The 17,468-nt window shown below is 39.9% G+C and overlaps 1 protein-coding gene and 1 non-coding gene across 2 annotated transcripts in view; one reads left to right on the top strand and one right to left on the bottom strand.

Annotated features, from left to right (window-relative positions):
- Positions 1-2,392: 2,392 nt before the first annotated feature.
- Positions 2,393-2,468, bottom strand: LOC134366314 (small nucleolar RNA SNORD79). Its single transcript, XR_010022292.1, has one exon. It is a non-coding gene; the product is annotated as a small nucleolar RNA SNORD79 (small nucleolar RNA).
- A 1,129-nt stretch (positions 2,469-3,597) lies between these two features.
- The window catches only part of SCAI (suppressor of cancer cell invasion), a 141,875-nt gene continuing 128,004 nt past the window's right edge, over positions 3,598-17,468 (top strand). The window contains exons 1-2 of the mRNA XM_063082207.1: positions 3,598-3,681; positions 4,394-4,438. Of these exons, the coding sequence (XP_062938277.1) occupies positions 3,629-3,681; positions 4,394-4,438 (98 nt within the window). The 5' untranslated portion in view covers positions 3,598-3,628. The remainder of the gene's footprint in view (positions 3,682-4,393; positions 4,439-17,468) is intronic.

Below are 17,468 nucleotides of genomic sequence, written 5' to 3' on the forward strand. Positions count from 1 at the left end.
GTCTCCTGACATGATGCCAAACACACTTGATACTTGGGAAAGGTTTGTTCCTTATTCACCTCCTGTTAGTTTTCTACTTCCTTGTTAATCAGTTGGTGAATATGTGCCTTTCTTATCCCCATTAGAGTAAGCTTATGCTGGCTTAGATCACTCGCATGTTTTCTTAATTCAAAAATGCGTGGAATTTATAGATTTCTTTTGTATGTGTCAACAAAAATACTTGTTACATAAGTATATTCCACTCAATCCCTAGGAACCCACTATGATTCTCAGCAATCTACTTTTGTGTATTATGGAAGTGTGATATAAAAGACTGCATGGAGACATTTTATGGAATAGCGGAAAGAATATAGTCTTTGGGATAACATCTAGATAAAAAGCCCAGCCCTGCTATGCAGTAATAGCAGCTAACTTGTATTGAGCACACTTAGCTAAATGCTGTACATGCCCTATTTTGTGGTACCTGTACTATGGGTCTATGACTGTATTACCTTTCCCCCCGCCCCTGAAATGAGGAAACAGGCTTAGAGAGGATAGGTAACTTGCCCAAGGTTGCACAGAAGAGCTGGAACTTGAATCCCTGTCGGGCACACCAGAGTACATCTTAAGCCCTCTATTTTAAGCACTATTTGTTATTGTAGCTGTGTAATCCTGAGCAAATTGGATTCTCCAAATCTTAAATTTCTGTGTCTAAAATAAGAGAATACTATACAGGGTTGATCTCAGTATTTAAAATAGCACATGTAAAGCACCCAGTAACCCAGTACCTGGCCTAAAGCTGCCATTTATTGAGGGTTCACAGCCATATACCATTTGCCCAAATTCAACATAGTTGGGAAGTAAGAATAATTCAAAGCAATATATAATTGCTAACATAACGTAGCTTCTGTAAGTGCAGTACAAATTTGGGAAAGGAAATGGTTGATGTAGGATAAGGTAATTGGAAGATTTGAAAGAGGATTTATAGGCATGAATTATATGTGGACTGGAGTGATGGGATGTGCATGTTTTACAGGGTAAAAGCACAGAAGCAGAGATTACTAGAGTTTGGACACACATGAAGATAAGACTTGAGGGTAATTCTTGGGAAGTCATAAGTAACTGCAGGTCTTTTTGTTTTTTTATGTTTTTGGCAGCTGGTCAGTATGGGGATTTGAACCCTTGACCGTGTTGTTATAACACCATGATGTAACTGACTGAGCTAATCGGCTACCCAGATAACTGCGGTCTGTTCAGAGTATCTACCATGTATCAGAGAAGGTTGGCCAATTATGGAAGATGTTGAAAAGCAGGCAGAGGCTTTTAATCAATACTTTAAGAAATGTAATGAGTGCTATTGCAAAACTACTTCTCTACTGAGTTTATCCTCCCCACCAGGACTCTCACCATCCCTGCCCCTTGTCTGACACACATTATTCTGAAGTTCTTTCCCCTTTCTGGCTTGATAGAATGGGTGGAAACTGTTGGTTGGGATTGAGGCAATTTGTGGTTCTGTTACCTTGGGATTACATAAAATATTAATGTGGGGAGCCAACAGTTTGACATTTTTTCTCTGTCAAAGCCATTTTAAAAATCCCACTACAATTTACCATCACTATTACTTCATAAAAAGGCCATTTTAACATCAAAGATGTGAAAAGAACCATCACAGAATAACATCCAGCCCTTTACACCAAATATATTTGCTTTTGTGAAAAACTAGCATGCTAAATTTTGCCATTTACGGAGATCAGTGAGAGATTTGTCCCCCACCTGTTGGTGTGCACTACTGGCTGTCACATTACTGATACATAAAAATTGTTTTTTTTTTTTACTTCTGGATACTTTTATTTCCAATTAATATAATAGACAAAGCACCAGTATAGAATGTCCCTTCATTATTTGAAAACATTTCTCCTTTCCCCAACTCTATTTGAAATAGGACACTCCTCTCCATATGGTTTACAGAATTTATTTCAAATGAAAGATGATTAGTCTTCTATCCCATGAGCATCCATCCAGCTGCCTTTGAATGGGTAAGCTGCATGCTTACTGTAGTCATAAAAGCCCTTGAAGTTTTCAGGATAACAGAAAACAACCTGTACTTCACACGTGAGTTCTCGCTCCTTTTATTTTTTATTTTTTATTTTTTTTTGTCTTTTTCGTGACCAGCACTCAGCCAGTGAGCGCACTGGCCATTCCTATATGGGATCCGAACCCGCGGCCCGGGAGCGTTGCCGCGCTCCCAGCGCGGCACTCTACCAAGTGCGCCACGGGCTCGGCCCTTCTCGCTCCTTTTAATTGAAATTTCTTGCTCCGTGTATTGTGGCTAAGCAGATTCTTCATACCTGCAGAAATTTATGCAAATTTGGCAATAGGCAGTAATAGGTAGATTTCTAAAAGATTTTCCAACTACTGTTTCAGTTTAAAATTAATCTTCATTTTCTTTCAGAGAGATTCCCAACTGCTTTAAGTCATCACTAACAAAAATGTGTTCTAGTAAAATGGAAGTGGCGTAAGAGAAAGTTTTATGTCTCCTCCCAACTCCAAACCAGATGCTAAGGATCTACCAAACAAAAACTACACAAAGAATAGAGATGTAGAGAGGCTTTACTATCTTAAAGAATTTTATAATATGTTAACGCATTGTGCCTTATTTTCAATGACAGCCTTGTTAGAGTAGAAAAGAAAGATAACATATTTATTGTGCTTAAGTGTTGGTAGTTTTTTTCATGCTTAGGTCTGTCAAAAAATGCAGTAAAATTTATTTTAAATTGATTAACTGGTGTAAAATTTACAACAATCTGCAGTACGAGGATGATTAGCACACACCCCGGAATCAATTGTTTAGTCTTTTCAAAATGGAACACGCTGCTTTTAGTTATGGCATCCATACTGTTTGCAGTGTTGATTTTTCTTTCATGGTAATTTAAAAATTTTCTTGCTTTCTTAAAAGCCTGCACCCTAGCTTATGATATTTCCTGCAGAAGATTGGGCATTCAAACCATGATCTGTTTTGGTGGATTCTTACAGTTTTCTGGCTGGATCCTCTATAAGGCATACCTGTGAGATGTGAGACCATTTCAGCAGGATGTAGAGACGGGGACCGCATTCGAGGTGGTTCAAAAGGAAGCTTGTTTGGGAGAAATGCCTCACTGCCTGACCAGCCAGAGGAATTTGGGAAATTGCAGTACTTGGCTTTTGGTCCTGGCGTGGTGCAGTGGTGGGGGGGGCGCCAGCAGGTGTGTGGGATGCAAGACGCAGAGCCAGGAGAACCTGCGGGCTGGTGTCTGGGGCCGGACACGCACTTCTTATTTTCTGGCGCACGGTGGCGCTTAGGTCTCCTCCGGCCCTGCTAGCAGTCTCTAAGGCACCTCCGCCGCCACCTGCAGTCTCAACCAAACCTCTGGGTGGGCAGCGCAGGATGTGACGGCCCGCGCGCCCAATCGACTGCCAGGATTTCGGTTACATTACGGCTCTAGCCAATGGGAACCAAGGAGAGGCGCGGAGGAGGCGGGCCCCGCGGCAAGCCTGGCAGAGGCGCGAGGCCCTCCTCCCGCCTCTCCGCCTACTCCAACCTCCGCCGCCTCAGCTTCCCGAGCGAGCCCTGCGGCCGCCGGAGCAGCTCCCACGGCGGAGCAGAAGCCGGATGGTCAGAGGAGCCCGGCAGCCCCAGCAGCCGCGGAGTCGCCTGGCCCCCAGGTGGGGCGGGTCTGGGTGGAGGCTGGAGTTGGGGATACGGCGGGGGCGAGGGAGCGGGCCCAGGGGCAGCGGCTCGGGGCCGCGGAGCATTCGGGGCGCCGGGGCAGGAGGGGCCGGGGTGCAGGCTGGGGGGCTATGTGGGGGGCGCCTAGGGGTGGGGGCACCGGCTGGGTGGCGATCGCGTCCTTGAGCCGGGTGAAGGGTGTGTGAGCGAAGGGGTGCCGAGGGGTGAGGCGGGGGGCGCTGGGCCGGGAGGGGCAGGGTGCGCGCCCCGCGGAGGGGCCGTGGAATGCGGGGAGCGCCGCGCCTGGGGAGGCGGGGCCCGGAGGGGCCGTGCACGGTCGGGAGGGGGTGGTCACGGGAAAGGGGAGGCTGGGGGGGCTTGCGGGGTGACTAGGCAGACAATGAGGCGGTGGACGTGGGTGGTTTTGGGGAGCGGGGCTGTGACGAATAGGGGCTGAGGATGGGGTGAGGGACCAGGAGGCAGAGCAGGGTTTGGGCTGAGGGCATTAGGGGAGCAGTGAATCCCGGGATTACTTGGTTTTGGTAAATAGGCGAAACAGGGCAGAAGGCGTTTGTAAGGTCAGGTGTGGGCTTGGCGAGCCTCTGGTCCCAGTGGGTGGTACATTTAGTTCTTGACTGGCACAGGACGGCCCGGAGGTGTGTTCCTGTATGTTACTTTTAGTTACCGTCTTATTTGTTTGGTCTGTAGACTGACTGGCACAGTGGAGAAACCACCTCGAAAACGGAAAAGCAGGTAAGGCAAATGCCTTCCTATTTTGCTTCATGTTTTCCTATTTGCATGGCTGCACCTGTGCCATACTGCATAATTGTACACTGCCAATAGATGAAGTTTCTTATTTAGCTCCTTTTTTAATGAATATGAATATAACTACATGCAAGATTTTTCTTTTGAGGACTTCAGATTTCTACCTCTACACTTTTTTTTTTTTAATCTAAAATAATGTGGGAGACATAGGGAATTGAGAAATTCTCGTTTTTTACTTTAGCCATAATTTCGGCTTCTCTACCATCTCTTTAAAAAGCTAACGTCGGAGCTGGCTGGTTAGCTCAGATGGTTAGAGAGGGGGCTGGTTAACACCAAGGTCAAGGATTCTGATCCCCATGTAGATCAACCCCCCCCCAAAGCTAATGTTTATTGAGCATCTACTATGTGTAAGTGCTTTGTATATATTATCTCCTGTAGTCCTCGAAGCACGCAAGACAGTATGTAGTGTCTTCACTACTTTGCAGAAGAGGGAACAAGCACAGAGGCCAAGTATTTACCCAAGATCACACATCTAACACATGCTAGAACCAGGATTTGAATCCAAGCAGTCTGACTCCAGAGCTTAAACTCTTAACCACATGCTATAATGCCTCTAGTAAATATATAATTGAAAATAGGTTTTCATATTCCTTTATCTTTTTTCATTGTACATAGAGTCTAATAAACTGAAATGGTTGAATCTTTAGGAAAATAGAAACAAAGGGCTTTAGTCTACAAAGTGAATAATTCTTTGAGTAATGAAGAAGAGGATATATTCATTCCACACACATTTTTGAGCACATTCTATGTGTCAGGTACTACATAGCAATTCTGTGTAGTCATTAGAAGATTCCTTTTTCACAGTCGTTGGCATTGGCCTAGAGAAAGTAAACTACAGTGGTGAGGATGTGATGAGTAGGATTGCTTTCATAGTTAATACCTGGCAGTCATCACTGTTAATATACAGAAAACCTCAACCGCAGGTAGATATGAAATGCTGATGGTGGAAGTGCCCACAGCCAAAGTTCCTTCGTCACTCTTTAGGCCTGTACTGTCCAATACAATAGCCACATGTGGCTGCTGAGCACTCTGAGTGTGGCTATCATGACTGGAGAACTGAATTTCTAATTAATTTCATTGTAATTAATTTAAATTTGTGAACTGATTCTTGATCACTTATTGGAAAATGTTTAAGTATGTTTTGAACATGTTGGGTATGTGAATCTTCTTTTTCATCTGTAAATTTTATGAAATCTGAAAACATCAAATCTTTCCAGTGAAAATTTAGTGTTCTAAATGAGATAAGTATAAAATACATACTAAAATGAAAAACAAAACAAAATAAAAATACACATTAGATTTCAAGTTAGTATGAAAACAAATGTAAAATTCTCATTACTAATGTTTTATATTAATTGCATTGTGAAATAATATTTTAGTTATATTGTATTAAATAAAGCTACTACGAAAATCATTTTCACTTATTTCTTTTTACTTTTTCTAATGTGGCTACTAAAATTCAAAAGTTACATATATGGTTTGTGTTACATTTCTCTTGGATAGCTCTGGTTTAACTCTAATTACTCCACTGCTAGATTCTTATATTAGCCTTCTGACTGGTTTCCCTACCTCCAATCTGTAATTCATTCACCATACTGTACAAGTTGATCTTGTAATTCTTATGCTTAGGATCCTTCTGTAGTTCCCCATTGCTTATTGAACATCATTCAGACTTTTTAGCCTAATCATATAAAAGGACTGCCTTTATTTTCCTTCTGCCTACCTTTCCAGCCATAGGTCAGGACTGTGGGATGGAAGTTCTCAGTAATAGACCTATTCCATGTCTACTTTGAATGATTTAACTTTCTGGTGAACTCTTCAAGATGAATTAATTGCTGAATGGAACTCTATGTTCTGTTTGCCATTCCCAGAATTTATGTTCTCTGTTTGCTTTGGGTTTTTGTGCATGATTTTTCTTTCTATCTGGATACTTTCTCCTTGTTCCTTGTCAAACTCCCTCCTTTAAGACTTTAAAGCATCATATCCTTAGTGAGGACTTTTCCCACTTTCTCCTTCTCCTTTTGCTCTACCTTATTGCTCCCATGATAACCTGTATATACCCTTATGTGTAATGGTTTGGGCTGAATTTGAATCCAGCTCTGTCAAATATAAGTAGTGATATATGCAAGTTAATAAACTTCTCAGAGCTGTAGTTTCCTCATCTCTATAATGGAAATAATAATAGTCCAAACCCTCTAGGGTTGTAAAGTGCTTAGAATAGTGCCTGGCACATAGAAAGTACACAATGAATTTTAGGTTGAAAAGCACCTGTCAAATGCCTTTTATTTCCCACCTCTTTTTAAAATATATATGGTCTTGAGGATTAAAATTAGGAAGGGGGGAAAGGGAGGAATTGGTAAAGGGCCATGAAAATCAGCTACACTACATATTGATTAATTTAAAATAAATAAATAAATAATAAAAAATAAAAATAAAGATATTATGGCAAAAAAGAATTGAGAGAAGAAGAAAACCAGTGGCAGAATTAGTACATAGACCGGTTGAACCCACTGCAACTAGACAAGCTGTGGTCACCACCCCAGGGCCCCACTGGGGCTCTGAAGCACGGAGCCAGGGAAAGCTGAACCCAGCCACAGCCAGGTAAAGAGCACACCAAAAACACCATTTTCACACAGGTAGCCTTTTATAGCCCCTGCAGTTGTCATGGCTGTCGCAAAAGTGGCTAGTCTCTACAGCAGCAGTCACAGCCATTAAACAGATAGCACGCCAGACTCTCAACTTCATTGACACAAGGAGAGGCAACAGCGGAGACCAAAAAAAAAAAAAAAAAAAAGGAGGTCCTCTCTATCCACAGAGCACACTCCTAAGTAATAGAAGAAGCATCTGATTTACGATAATGGGGAGGACTTGATCACACCTGTCTCAGTCCCGGACAGATCATCTAGTCAACAACCAACAGAGAACAGTTAATCTGTCAGATGGAGAGAACAAATCTATGGTTATTAAAGGGGGAAAGGAGAAGCAGAAAGGGGGAAAGGAAAAGGTAGAGGGGCGGAGGAGGGCGAAAGGGAGAGATTGGATAAGGGGCATAAAGAATAAGTATGATTTGTAGTAATGAATATGCTAATAAAAAATAAAATAAAAAAATAAGGATATTATTGCAAAAAAGAAATGAGAGAAGAAGAAGAAAACCATTGGCAAAATTAGTACATAGACCAGTTACTAAGGGTAGATTCTATATCTGGCTCTGAGTTTCCTGGACCAAAGTGAAGAAAAAAATAAAAACTCACTTTCCATATTCATGGTGTCTGTAAATTCAAGCACATGTCATTCAAGAGAAGCATAACTTTTTTTGACTATTAGATCTGAGAGAAACTTCTCTTGTTGCTCTTCATAATGGGGACACAGTGGTTTTGTGGGGAAAAAAATCCCAGTGATAAATGTAGTAGTCTTAAAGACTGCTTATAATGCTTCTCAATCCAAGTTGAGGTATTGCCAGAGGACAGTCTCCAGAGGGCCAAAGCAATGTGGTTTAGATCTACAGCTCTCTGACGATTTGACTTGACGTAGAGATAAAGAGTGCTGTGTAACTGCAGGGACTACGCGCGTTCTGTTCACTGCTTATCTCCAGCAGCTAGAATAGTGCCCGGCACTTAGAAAACAGTTTATTTAATTATTGAGTGAATGAATCCTTAAACAATTCTCCACAAATATTATTTCTTGTAACCAAGTTTTGGGAAGCATGAGGCAGCAATGAGTTTAAGCTTATATTCTCTTGAGGGTGTGTATTCTGCATGTCTGAGTCAGGTCAGATTCTGATCAAGTCGGGATTTTGACCTGAATGGACAGCCAGCATACATTTTTAAAAGTCCTGTGGGCAGGACTAAGATTTTCTTTAGAAAACAGTTTTGGGATTGCTCTGTAAATAGAAAACAAAATGGCCAGTTAAGACCCTGAGGATGGGTAGAGATGTAATGGGTGTAGCCAGACATTTTTTTTTTTTTAGTAGCTGTTATTATCAGTTTCATACTGTGACCATAGAAATTCTCAATATCAAATGATATAACTTCCTAGTGAACACTTCAAGTTGTATTAATTTCTGAATGTAGCCTTAAGAATCTGATTGAGTTGGTCTGCTGTGTAGAGTTGTTGATCGTATGTTACATATCCTGTTACATTTTGGAAAACAGTTGCCTGAAGTATAATTTTTATTTTAGGATAGTTGATGTTAAGTCATTTTTTTCTGATAGATATTCGTGGCTGAGTTATCTTTTGAGAACATTCCTAGTGTAGAACAAACTATAAGACAGTTTAAGAAAACTAAGAGTTTGAGATAAGCACCTCATGCCCTACTGTTAGTATTTCTTCATCTTTTTCCCTTTACTAAAACTTATTTCCTTGTCTTAGTTTATCTTTGTACCCCCTAGTACTGAGGGCGAGCTCAATAAAAGTAGGGAACCAATAAGTGAATTGGTGACAAGAGGAGTTAGTATGGGATTGGGCTTTGGTGGTCCAAAGTAATGTGATATTTAATGCCCCTGGTAAACTGTACCAGACTGAAAGGCGTTTTAAGGTAAGGAAACTTGATCTCTTTGTGGTTTTGGAGAATTCTGAAGAGTTCGATATGTCTGTTAATAATGTTTGAATTGTGAATGAGAGACTCCTTTGAGGTCTTATTAAGGAACAAGACCTATTTGTTTAGATAGGATTCACATTGATTAAAGCTTCACTGTGTTATTTGGGGGCTTTCTTTGGTTATGTATTAAGGGATCCAGGCATTTTGATGGTATATGTAATTTGTTTAAGAAACATTTGAATGCTTTTTAGTTCTGGATTCTAGGGATAGAGACATGAGTGAGAGTCTGAGGAAAATACATGTATTAGTGGCAGACACTGAAATATGAGACAGTGTAACAATTTTGCATATATATAGGGTTTATAGTAATTCTGTATACTAGTAGTGAGGGCAGTTTCCGCAAACACTTATCTAGGCCCTGAGGTTTAGAAAGTTAGTTTTAGTGATAATGTGACTGTTGAAATGACAGAGATGAAAGTCTGGTTGTAGACTGACTAGTGATGAGGTCCCTAGCTGAGCTGAGTTCAGGACTTGAACGAGGGCATATGTCAAGTGTTTTTAAGAGCTTGGGGCTATGGTGTCAGACTAAGTAGTGGTTCTCAACTAAGGGGGATTTTGCCTCCTAAGGGACCTTTTGGGTTGTTACAATTTGGGGCATCTAGTAGGCAGAGGCCAGGAATGCTGCTAACCATCCTACAATGCACAGGACAACCTCCCAATCTAATTACCCAGCCCCAAATATCAATGTACTGAGGCTGAGGAATCTGGGACTAGAGTTTGAATTTCAGCTCTTCCAAATACTAGCTTTGGGCTCTGGGGCAGAATATTTAACCCTGAACCTGTTTGCTCTTCTGCAAAGTGTGGATAATGATAATACCTACCTTGTAGGATCATTACTCTCCTCTAAATATGAACTGCATAAGTGGAGAGGTTTTTGTCTGTTTTCGTTACTACTATATTCCCAGCACCTAGAACTGTGCCTCACACATAATAGGTACTCAATCACTATTTGTTGGATGATTTAATGAATGGCTTACTGAGAGGATTTAATGAAATACTGCATGTAAAGTACATGGTACAGTTACCTGATACATACAGTAAGGACTAAATAAATGATAGTTGTGCCTGTCGTTAGTTTAAATATTTTTATTTTGCCTTTCCTCCCAGTCTTTTTAAAAAATCAGCTTTATTGGCCAGATGCAAAAACAAAAAACAAAAACAAAACAAAAAGACCCCCCCAGAACAGCTTTATTGAGCTGTTTAAAAAAATAGCTTTATTTTTATACATTATAATTCACCAATTTAAAATATACAATTTTGTGAGTTTTGACAAATGTTTACAGTTGCGTAACCACCCGCGACAGTCGTGCTAACCGAACATTGCCATTGTGGCCTTCTCAACCCCAAAATTTCCTCATGTTCCCTTGCAGTCATGGCTCTGACAACCACTGATCTTTTTTTCTATCACTATAGTTTTGCCTTTTCTAGAATTTTATATAAGTGGAATCATATAGTAGACTTTTGTGTCTAGCTTCTTACTCTTGGCATAATGCTTTTGAAATTCATCCTCATTATTGTGTGTAACTCTAGTTAATTTTTTTTTTATTGCTGAGGAGCATTCCATTGTATGATTTTACCATCATTTGTTTATCAGTTCACCTGTTGAAGGATATTTGGCTTGTTTCCAGTTTTTGCCTCATATGAATACAACTATTATGATCATTTGAGATAAGTTTTTGTTTGGACATGTGTTTTCTTTTCTTTTGAGTAAATGCTTAGGAGTGGACTTGCTACTTCTTATGATTAGGGTGTGTTTATCTTCTTAAGAAATTGCCAAACTGTTTCCAAAGTGGTTGTACCATTTGGTGTTCACACTAGCAGCATGTGAGATTCCATTTGTTCCATATCCTCACCAATACTTAGTATTGCCATTCTTTTACTGTTAAACAGCTTTATTGAGGTATAATTGTTATACAGTAAACTGCATGTATTTAAAGTGTACAGTTTGGTAAGTTTTGAAATACATGTGCATCCGTGAAACCATCACTACTGTTTACTATTCTGTTGGTGAATTAAGGTTACATATCGTTGTGGTTTTAATTTGCCTCCCCCCCATGACTAATGTTGAGTGTCTTTTCATGTGTTAATTTGCCATTCACATAACTTCTGTGAAGTGTCCAAATCTTTTGTCCACTTTTTATCAGTTGTTTGTCTTCTTATATAGTTGTAAGTGTTCTTTATGTATTTTGGAAACAAATTCATCAGGTGTACATTTTGCAGATATTTTCTTCCATCCACGGTGTGCGTTTTACTTTCCTTCACAGTATCTTGAGGAGCTTTTAGCTTGAATAATAGGTTGAATGGGAACACTTTTAACTAAGACAGCAGATACAGAAGCAAGAGTGAGTGTGGGAGGGTAAGAGTAGGAGTTTATTTTGGCTATATTGAGTGTAAAGTGCTTCAATGAACCATCTCTAACCAGGCAGGTAGAATATATATGGGTCTGTTATTGAAAAGAGAGATTAGAACTTGAGATACAGATTTAAAAGTCATCACCAAACACATGGTGACCCAAGTCATGAAAATAAATGGTATAACCTAGGGAGAGCATGTTGAATGAAATGCAAAGAAATAGAATCTTACAGTAACATAGTGTAGAAATAGACCAAACTGCTTTCCGTCTTGGCTGTTATCTCTTTCTCTGCAGTATTATCTGTCCACTGCAGGTAGTTGCCACACAGGTAGTGTTTTTCTCTATTTTTCTCTAGGAGATTTGATCTCTGTATTCTCTGGTGAGAAACTGAGATTCTAGAGGTAGTTACATGGAAAGCTGTGAGAGTGTTTTCTAATCTGGATTGTCCTCTAGATCCAGAGCTTCTTTGTGATAGTGTTTACCTCAGTAACATCGCTACAGCAAACTCAGTGGTTTCGGTAAAGCTGTTTGTTGTAGCATGTGTCAGTGAAAACCTAGGGCATAATGCCAAAATTCAATTCTGTGAAAGCAGATTCTGCAGGAATAAAGTATGCAGCATTTTCATGGTAATACATTATTCAGGAATAAACCCCAGAAGAGTCAAGCAGTGATTTTCAAGGGTGTTCAAAAAGAGCTCAGAGGTTCCTTGGGACTAATTAAAATGCTCCCTGGAGGATGGAGTGCCAGGAGTAGCCAGAAGGAGGTTATCAGGCTAGCCTCTCAGGCTCCTCTTCTAATCTTATGTGTATATCTATGTATATTTTTAATATGGAAAATTTCAAACAGAGACAAACTGAGAATACTACAGTGAACCTAAATTGTTCATCACCCATCATCAGCAAATATCATCTCAATCCTTTTTTATCTATACACCTCCTACTCTACCTGAAGCATATTCCATACATCATATTCTTCATCCATAAATATTTCAGTATGTATTGTTGAAAGATAAGGATTCTTTTAGAATATGTAACAGAAACTTAAAAATTAATATTTCTTTAATATCATCAAATATCAGTGTGTAGATCCCTAAAGTTGACTAATCATTTAAAAAATAATCTGTTCAAACCAGGATCAGATAAGTTTCATAACTTGCAATTAGTTGATTAGCTCTTAAGTCTTCTCTAATCTATAGTTTTCCCAGTTCTTCTCTTTTTCTCTGTGCTATTTATTTGTTGAAGAAAGCATGTTTGTTATTAAAAGTTTCCCAAAGTCTGGAGTCTGGTTGGTTACTCAGTTGGTTAGAGTGTGGTACTGATAACACCAAGGTTCAGGCTTTGGAACCCTGCCACCAAAACCAAAAATGAAATGAATAAATAATTTCCCAAAGTCTGAATTTTTAGTTTTTTAGATAGTTGAGGTATAATTTGCATAGAGTAAAATTCACCTATTTTAATGTGCAGTTCCATGAATTTTGATAAACGTGGTTGTGTAATCTTAATATAGACCAATTCCATCACTCCCAAGAATTCCCTTCTGTCCGCAGTGACCAAATTGGCAATCACTGACCAGTTTTCCCACAGACTGAGTTTTGCTGACATTATCCCCATGTTATTATCTAGCATTTCTCTGTTCCCTGTGTGGCTGTAAATTGGTAGTTAGAGTTAGTTCTAGAGACTTGATGAGATTCAGGTTTACGTTTTTTTTTTTTTTTTTAATTTTCTGGTGGCTGGCTGGTACAAGGATCTGAACTCTTGATCTTGGTGTTATCAGTAACATGCTCTAACCAACTGAGCTAACTGGCCAGCTCTAAGTACATATCACTGGAGTGGTATGTACTTCCATTAAAGCCTTTCTGTTTTTTTGATGTTAGGAACCCATAGTAATCAGTGTCTAGATTAATAATTTCATTAGGGGTTGCAAGTGGTGATATTATAATTCTTTCATTTCTTCATTATTAGCTAGAATACTTCTAGAAAGACAAGTTTCCTTTGTTGACTTAAGAAATTTTTAAAATTTGTCCTTAAAATTAACATACAGCCAGGGCCATCCCGTGGCTCACTTGGGAGAGCGTGGTGCTGACAACACTATGTCAAGGGTTAAGATCCCCTTACTGGTCATCTTTTAAAAAAATAAAATAATAAATAAAAAATAATAATAAAATTAAATTAACATACAGTGAAATTGATTTTTATATATACAGTTCCATGAAATTGAACATGGGTATAAACTCATAAAACCACCGCTGTGGTAAGAGTATAGAACATTTTTACTTCCCCCAAAAAACTCTCTTGTGCTGTCCCATTGAAGTCACATTCTTTCTGCACCTGCAGTCTCCAGGAAACTGATTTGTTCTCTTTCCCTTCATCGACTTTGATTTTCCTTGGGTATAGTTTGTAAAAGGAAAAACAGGATAAGTGCTTACTTTTACCCCTTTGTTTACTTGTTTTCAGTGTGAGTTGGTTTTCTGTCATCCTCCAAACGTAATTGGCTTTCTTTGTTTCTTTTTTGTTTTATTAGTAATGTTATTATCAGTTCATGGATTTAAACATGTTCAATGAGTTTCAATCCATTATAATTATTTTTCTTATTGATGTTCATATTGACCTAGCTTTGACCAGTGGAACTCTCTTTAAATTAGCTCCAGGGTCTTTTTGATAGACTCTAGTAGTTTGTGAGAGCTTCCTCATTTGACAATATATTCCAGGCTTGTCTTGTACGTTTTTTGCTTAGATCTGGAATTGGCCATCTCTCCAAGGAAAATGTTTCTTATAACATCATTCTGCTTCTAATTACCTGTTTTGTATCTTGAAATTCTATTTGTGTAGAATTTTGTTTGAAAGAAAGGATCAGATAACCTAAAAGTAGTTTTGAAAGCAACAAATCTAGATGAATGGATTATATACTATGTCCTTCAGTAATCCTTCATAAATGCAATTTCTCTTTTTTTAGGTTTTTGATGAAAGTTGAGTAATATACAGTTGGGAGTTATTATTTTTTTTTATAAGATCCTGAAATATAGATAGTCTATAATGCTGATTATGGCTGGATCTATTGAGAGATCAAGTGACCAGGTTGTAGAATTGAATTTTTTTCTTTTTTATGGAAATTGTGGATCCTTAACCTAAATGGATAGCTTTCTGACAAGCCCAAGATTATTCTGAGGGGGAGGGGAACCCAGTTGGATACACATGGATATATAACTAATTGCTTCATATTTATACGTTAGGAGAGTATATCCTGGAAAAATTTGGGGGTACTATATCACTCATGGAAAATCTTAATGTGTTGATGGAGCAGTTTGTTTGGAACTTTCTTTGAAACCACCATGATTACTTATTTGCAAAAGATATCCATAAATTAGAAAAGTAATTGACCATGTAGCAAGTATGAATCTTCCTTCATAAAATCAGGTAAACAAGAAATGTTAACAATGTTTTATTTCCTTTAAATGAAATTAAATCCTGCCTTGGTACCTCTCCCCCCCACCCCATTCTACCAAACTAATGAGAAATTCAATCTCAGTGATTAATAATGGGTATCCACCCCTCCTTGGGGGGTTATATAGGAATCTGAGTGACTTATGAAGAACCAGGAGAAGGGTGGAAGGCTAGTTTTCAGTCGATCATGACTGTGACTGATAAGCATATTGTTTAAGAAGATATGGGTCCTTGAAGTTTTGGTGGCTCTTCTAGTTTTGGCCAAGCTCAGGCACAAGATTCTACAGAAATCTGGTATGCAGATTTTGGTATCCAGGTTTCAGCTCATCTAGGTACAACACATGCCTGTTTCCCTCTAAGGACTTGCCATTTATCTAGAGCACCACTAGGAAGTGGGATTGCAGGCTGCCTCTTTTTGTAGGTCCCTAAGAAGCACCTTCCTCTTCCCAAATAAATTCACTCCCTTTTTTCTTCTTCTTTCCATCTTTCTCCCTTCAAAGGCACTCATCTTTTCACCCTTCTTTCAGTATTATCTCCTCAAGGAGTTCACATTTTCAGAAAACAAACACAAACCTCCCCTGAGGCAAGGAAGCAAATTAGGACTATCTTCTTGGGGATAGGGGAATACAGTGAGGATTAAACATCCGCTGATGTCTTAATAATTTATCCAGGGCTGGTCGGTTAGCTCAGTTGGTTAGAGCTAACACCAAGGTCATGGGTTTGGATGCCAAGAAAAACTATCCAGCTACTTTTTTTTTTCCCCCTCAGTAATTTCTTTAATCCATGTGGTGGTTTCAAAGATCTGTCTGCACATTCTTTGATTCTCCTTTCTTGAAAAGATGGAGCTTAATTCTCCTCCCTTTGAGTGTGGGCTGGACTTAGTAGCTTACTTCTGTTGAATAGAATACAGGGGCTCTGTGGTTCTCAGTTGGTTAGAGTGTAGTGCTAATAACACCAAGGTCCAGAGTTTGATGTCTGTACTGGCCAGCTGCCAAAAAAAAAAAAAAAGAATAGAATATAGCAGAAGTGATGAGATGTCACTTCCCACATTGGGTTATAAAAAGACTCTGGCTTCTGCCTTGGGTGATATCTTTATGTCTGTTTGTCTGTCTGTCTCATATCAATCGCTGTGGGGGAGGCTAGCTGCCCTGATATGAGGCAGCCCTGGATAGAGGGAAGCCAGTTGCCGTGTTGTGGAGACCCACAGCCAGCCTGCAGGGAGGGCCATGTGGTGAGGAAGGAAGGCCTGCCAGCAGCCACACAAGTGAGCTTGGAAGCAGATCTTCTTAGGCCTGCTGGCAGCCATGGGAGAGGCTCACACGAGTGAGCTTGGAAGGGGATTGTCCTAATCTAGTTGAGCCTTGGGATGACTGTAGCCCCAGCCAACAGCTTGACTCTATTATTGTCCTGGCTTCACAAGGGCTGGGTTATGTGAGCCTGTGATTTTCCTCGGAGAGTCTTCTTCCAGCACTGGCACCATTGTACCCAAGGGGTTCAACATCTGGATAAGCTTTCTCTCATTCTGGATAGGTCTCTGATGGGCAAAGTGTGTGTGTGTGTGTGTGTGTGTGTGTGTGTGTGTGTGTGAGAGAGAGAGAGAGAGAGAGAGAGAGAGGAGAGAGGAGAGAGAGAGAGTGAGTGTATGTGTGTTTTTGAAGCAGCTGTATTTTGATTAAAGGCATTGAAGGGCTGTTCACTTTCTGGCAGTGATGTGTGCCTGTCCTGCCAGCTGAGTCTGCAGCTATTCTCTCTTCATTTTTAGAGTCCTTGGTTTCCCTGGTCTCTTGCCCCACAGATTGGAAGGTAGTCCTCTGCTCATGTTCACCCTTGTTAGGGGAAGAGCCATAAGGTAGTTGTCCAGTGGAAAGTCAGTTTTCTCTGCCTGGTACCTGTCACCAGGTTTGGAACTCTTTTTCAACCTCTTCTTAGGGCTGAGCCTGTGAAGAGTGGGAAAATCAGAGTCAAGTAAGCTGTGATGATTAATTTTGTTTGTCAGCTTGACTGTGCCACTGGGTGCCCAGGCATTTGGTTAAATATTATTCTAAGAGTGTCTGTGAGAGTGTTTCTAGATGAGATTAACATTTGAATCTGTAAACTGAGGAAATCAGATTGCCCTCCCTAATGTGGGTGGGTCTCATCCAATCATTTGAAGATCTGACTAGAATGAAAAGGCCGAGCAGAAGAGAACTCCCCTTGCCTGATTCTGAGCTAGGACGTCTGTCTTTTCTTGCCTTTGGACTTGAACCGAACCTTTCACTTGAGCCTACTAGCTCTTGGACTGGAACTCATTCCACTGGCTCTCCAGTTTGCCAACTATGGATCTTGGAACTTCTCAGCTTTCATAATCACATGAGCCAATTCCTTATAATAAATCTCCTTCTCTCTCTCTCTCTATATATATATCTTTTAATATATATCTCCTGTTTGTTCTGTTTTGCTGGAGAACCCTCACTAATACATAAGCCTAGTCTTTTATGGCCTTACTTTCTATTTCATCCCAGATTTTCCAAAGTGCTCCTAAACCTTTCAGCACTTCTGTATGACTAGCTGTGCATTCCCTTCATTGAT

Source organism: Cynocephalus volans, chromosome 17, assembly GCF_027409185.1.
Source record: "Cynocephalus volans isolate mCynVol1 chromosome 17, mCynVol1.pri, whole genome shotgun sequence".
Taxonomy (NCBI): Eukaryota; Metazoa; Chordata; class Mammalia; order Dermoptera; family Cynocephalidae; genus Cynocephalus; species Cynocephalus volans.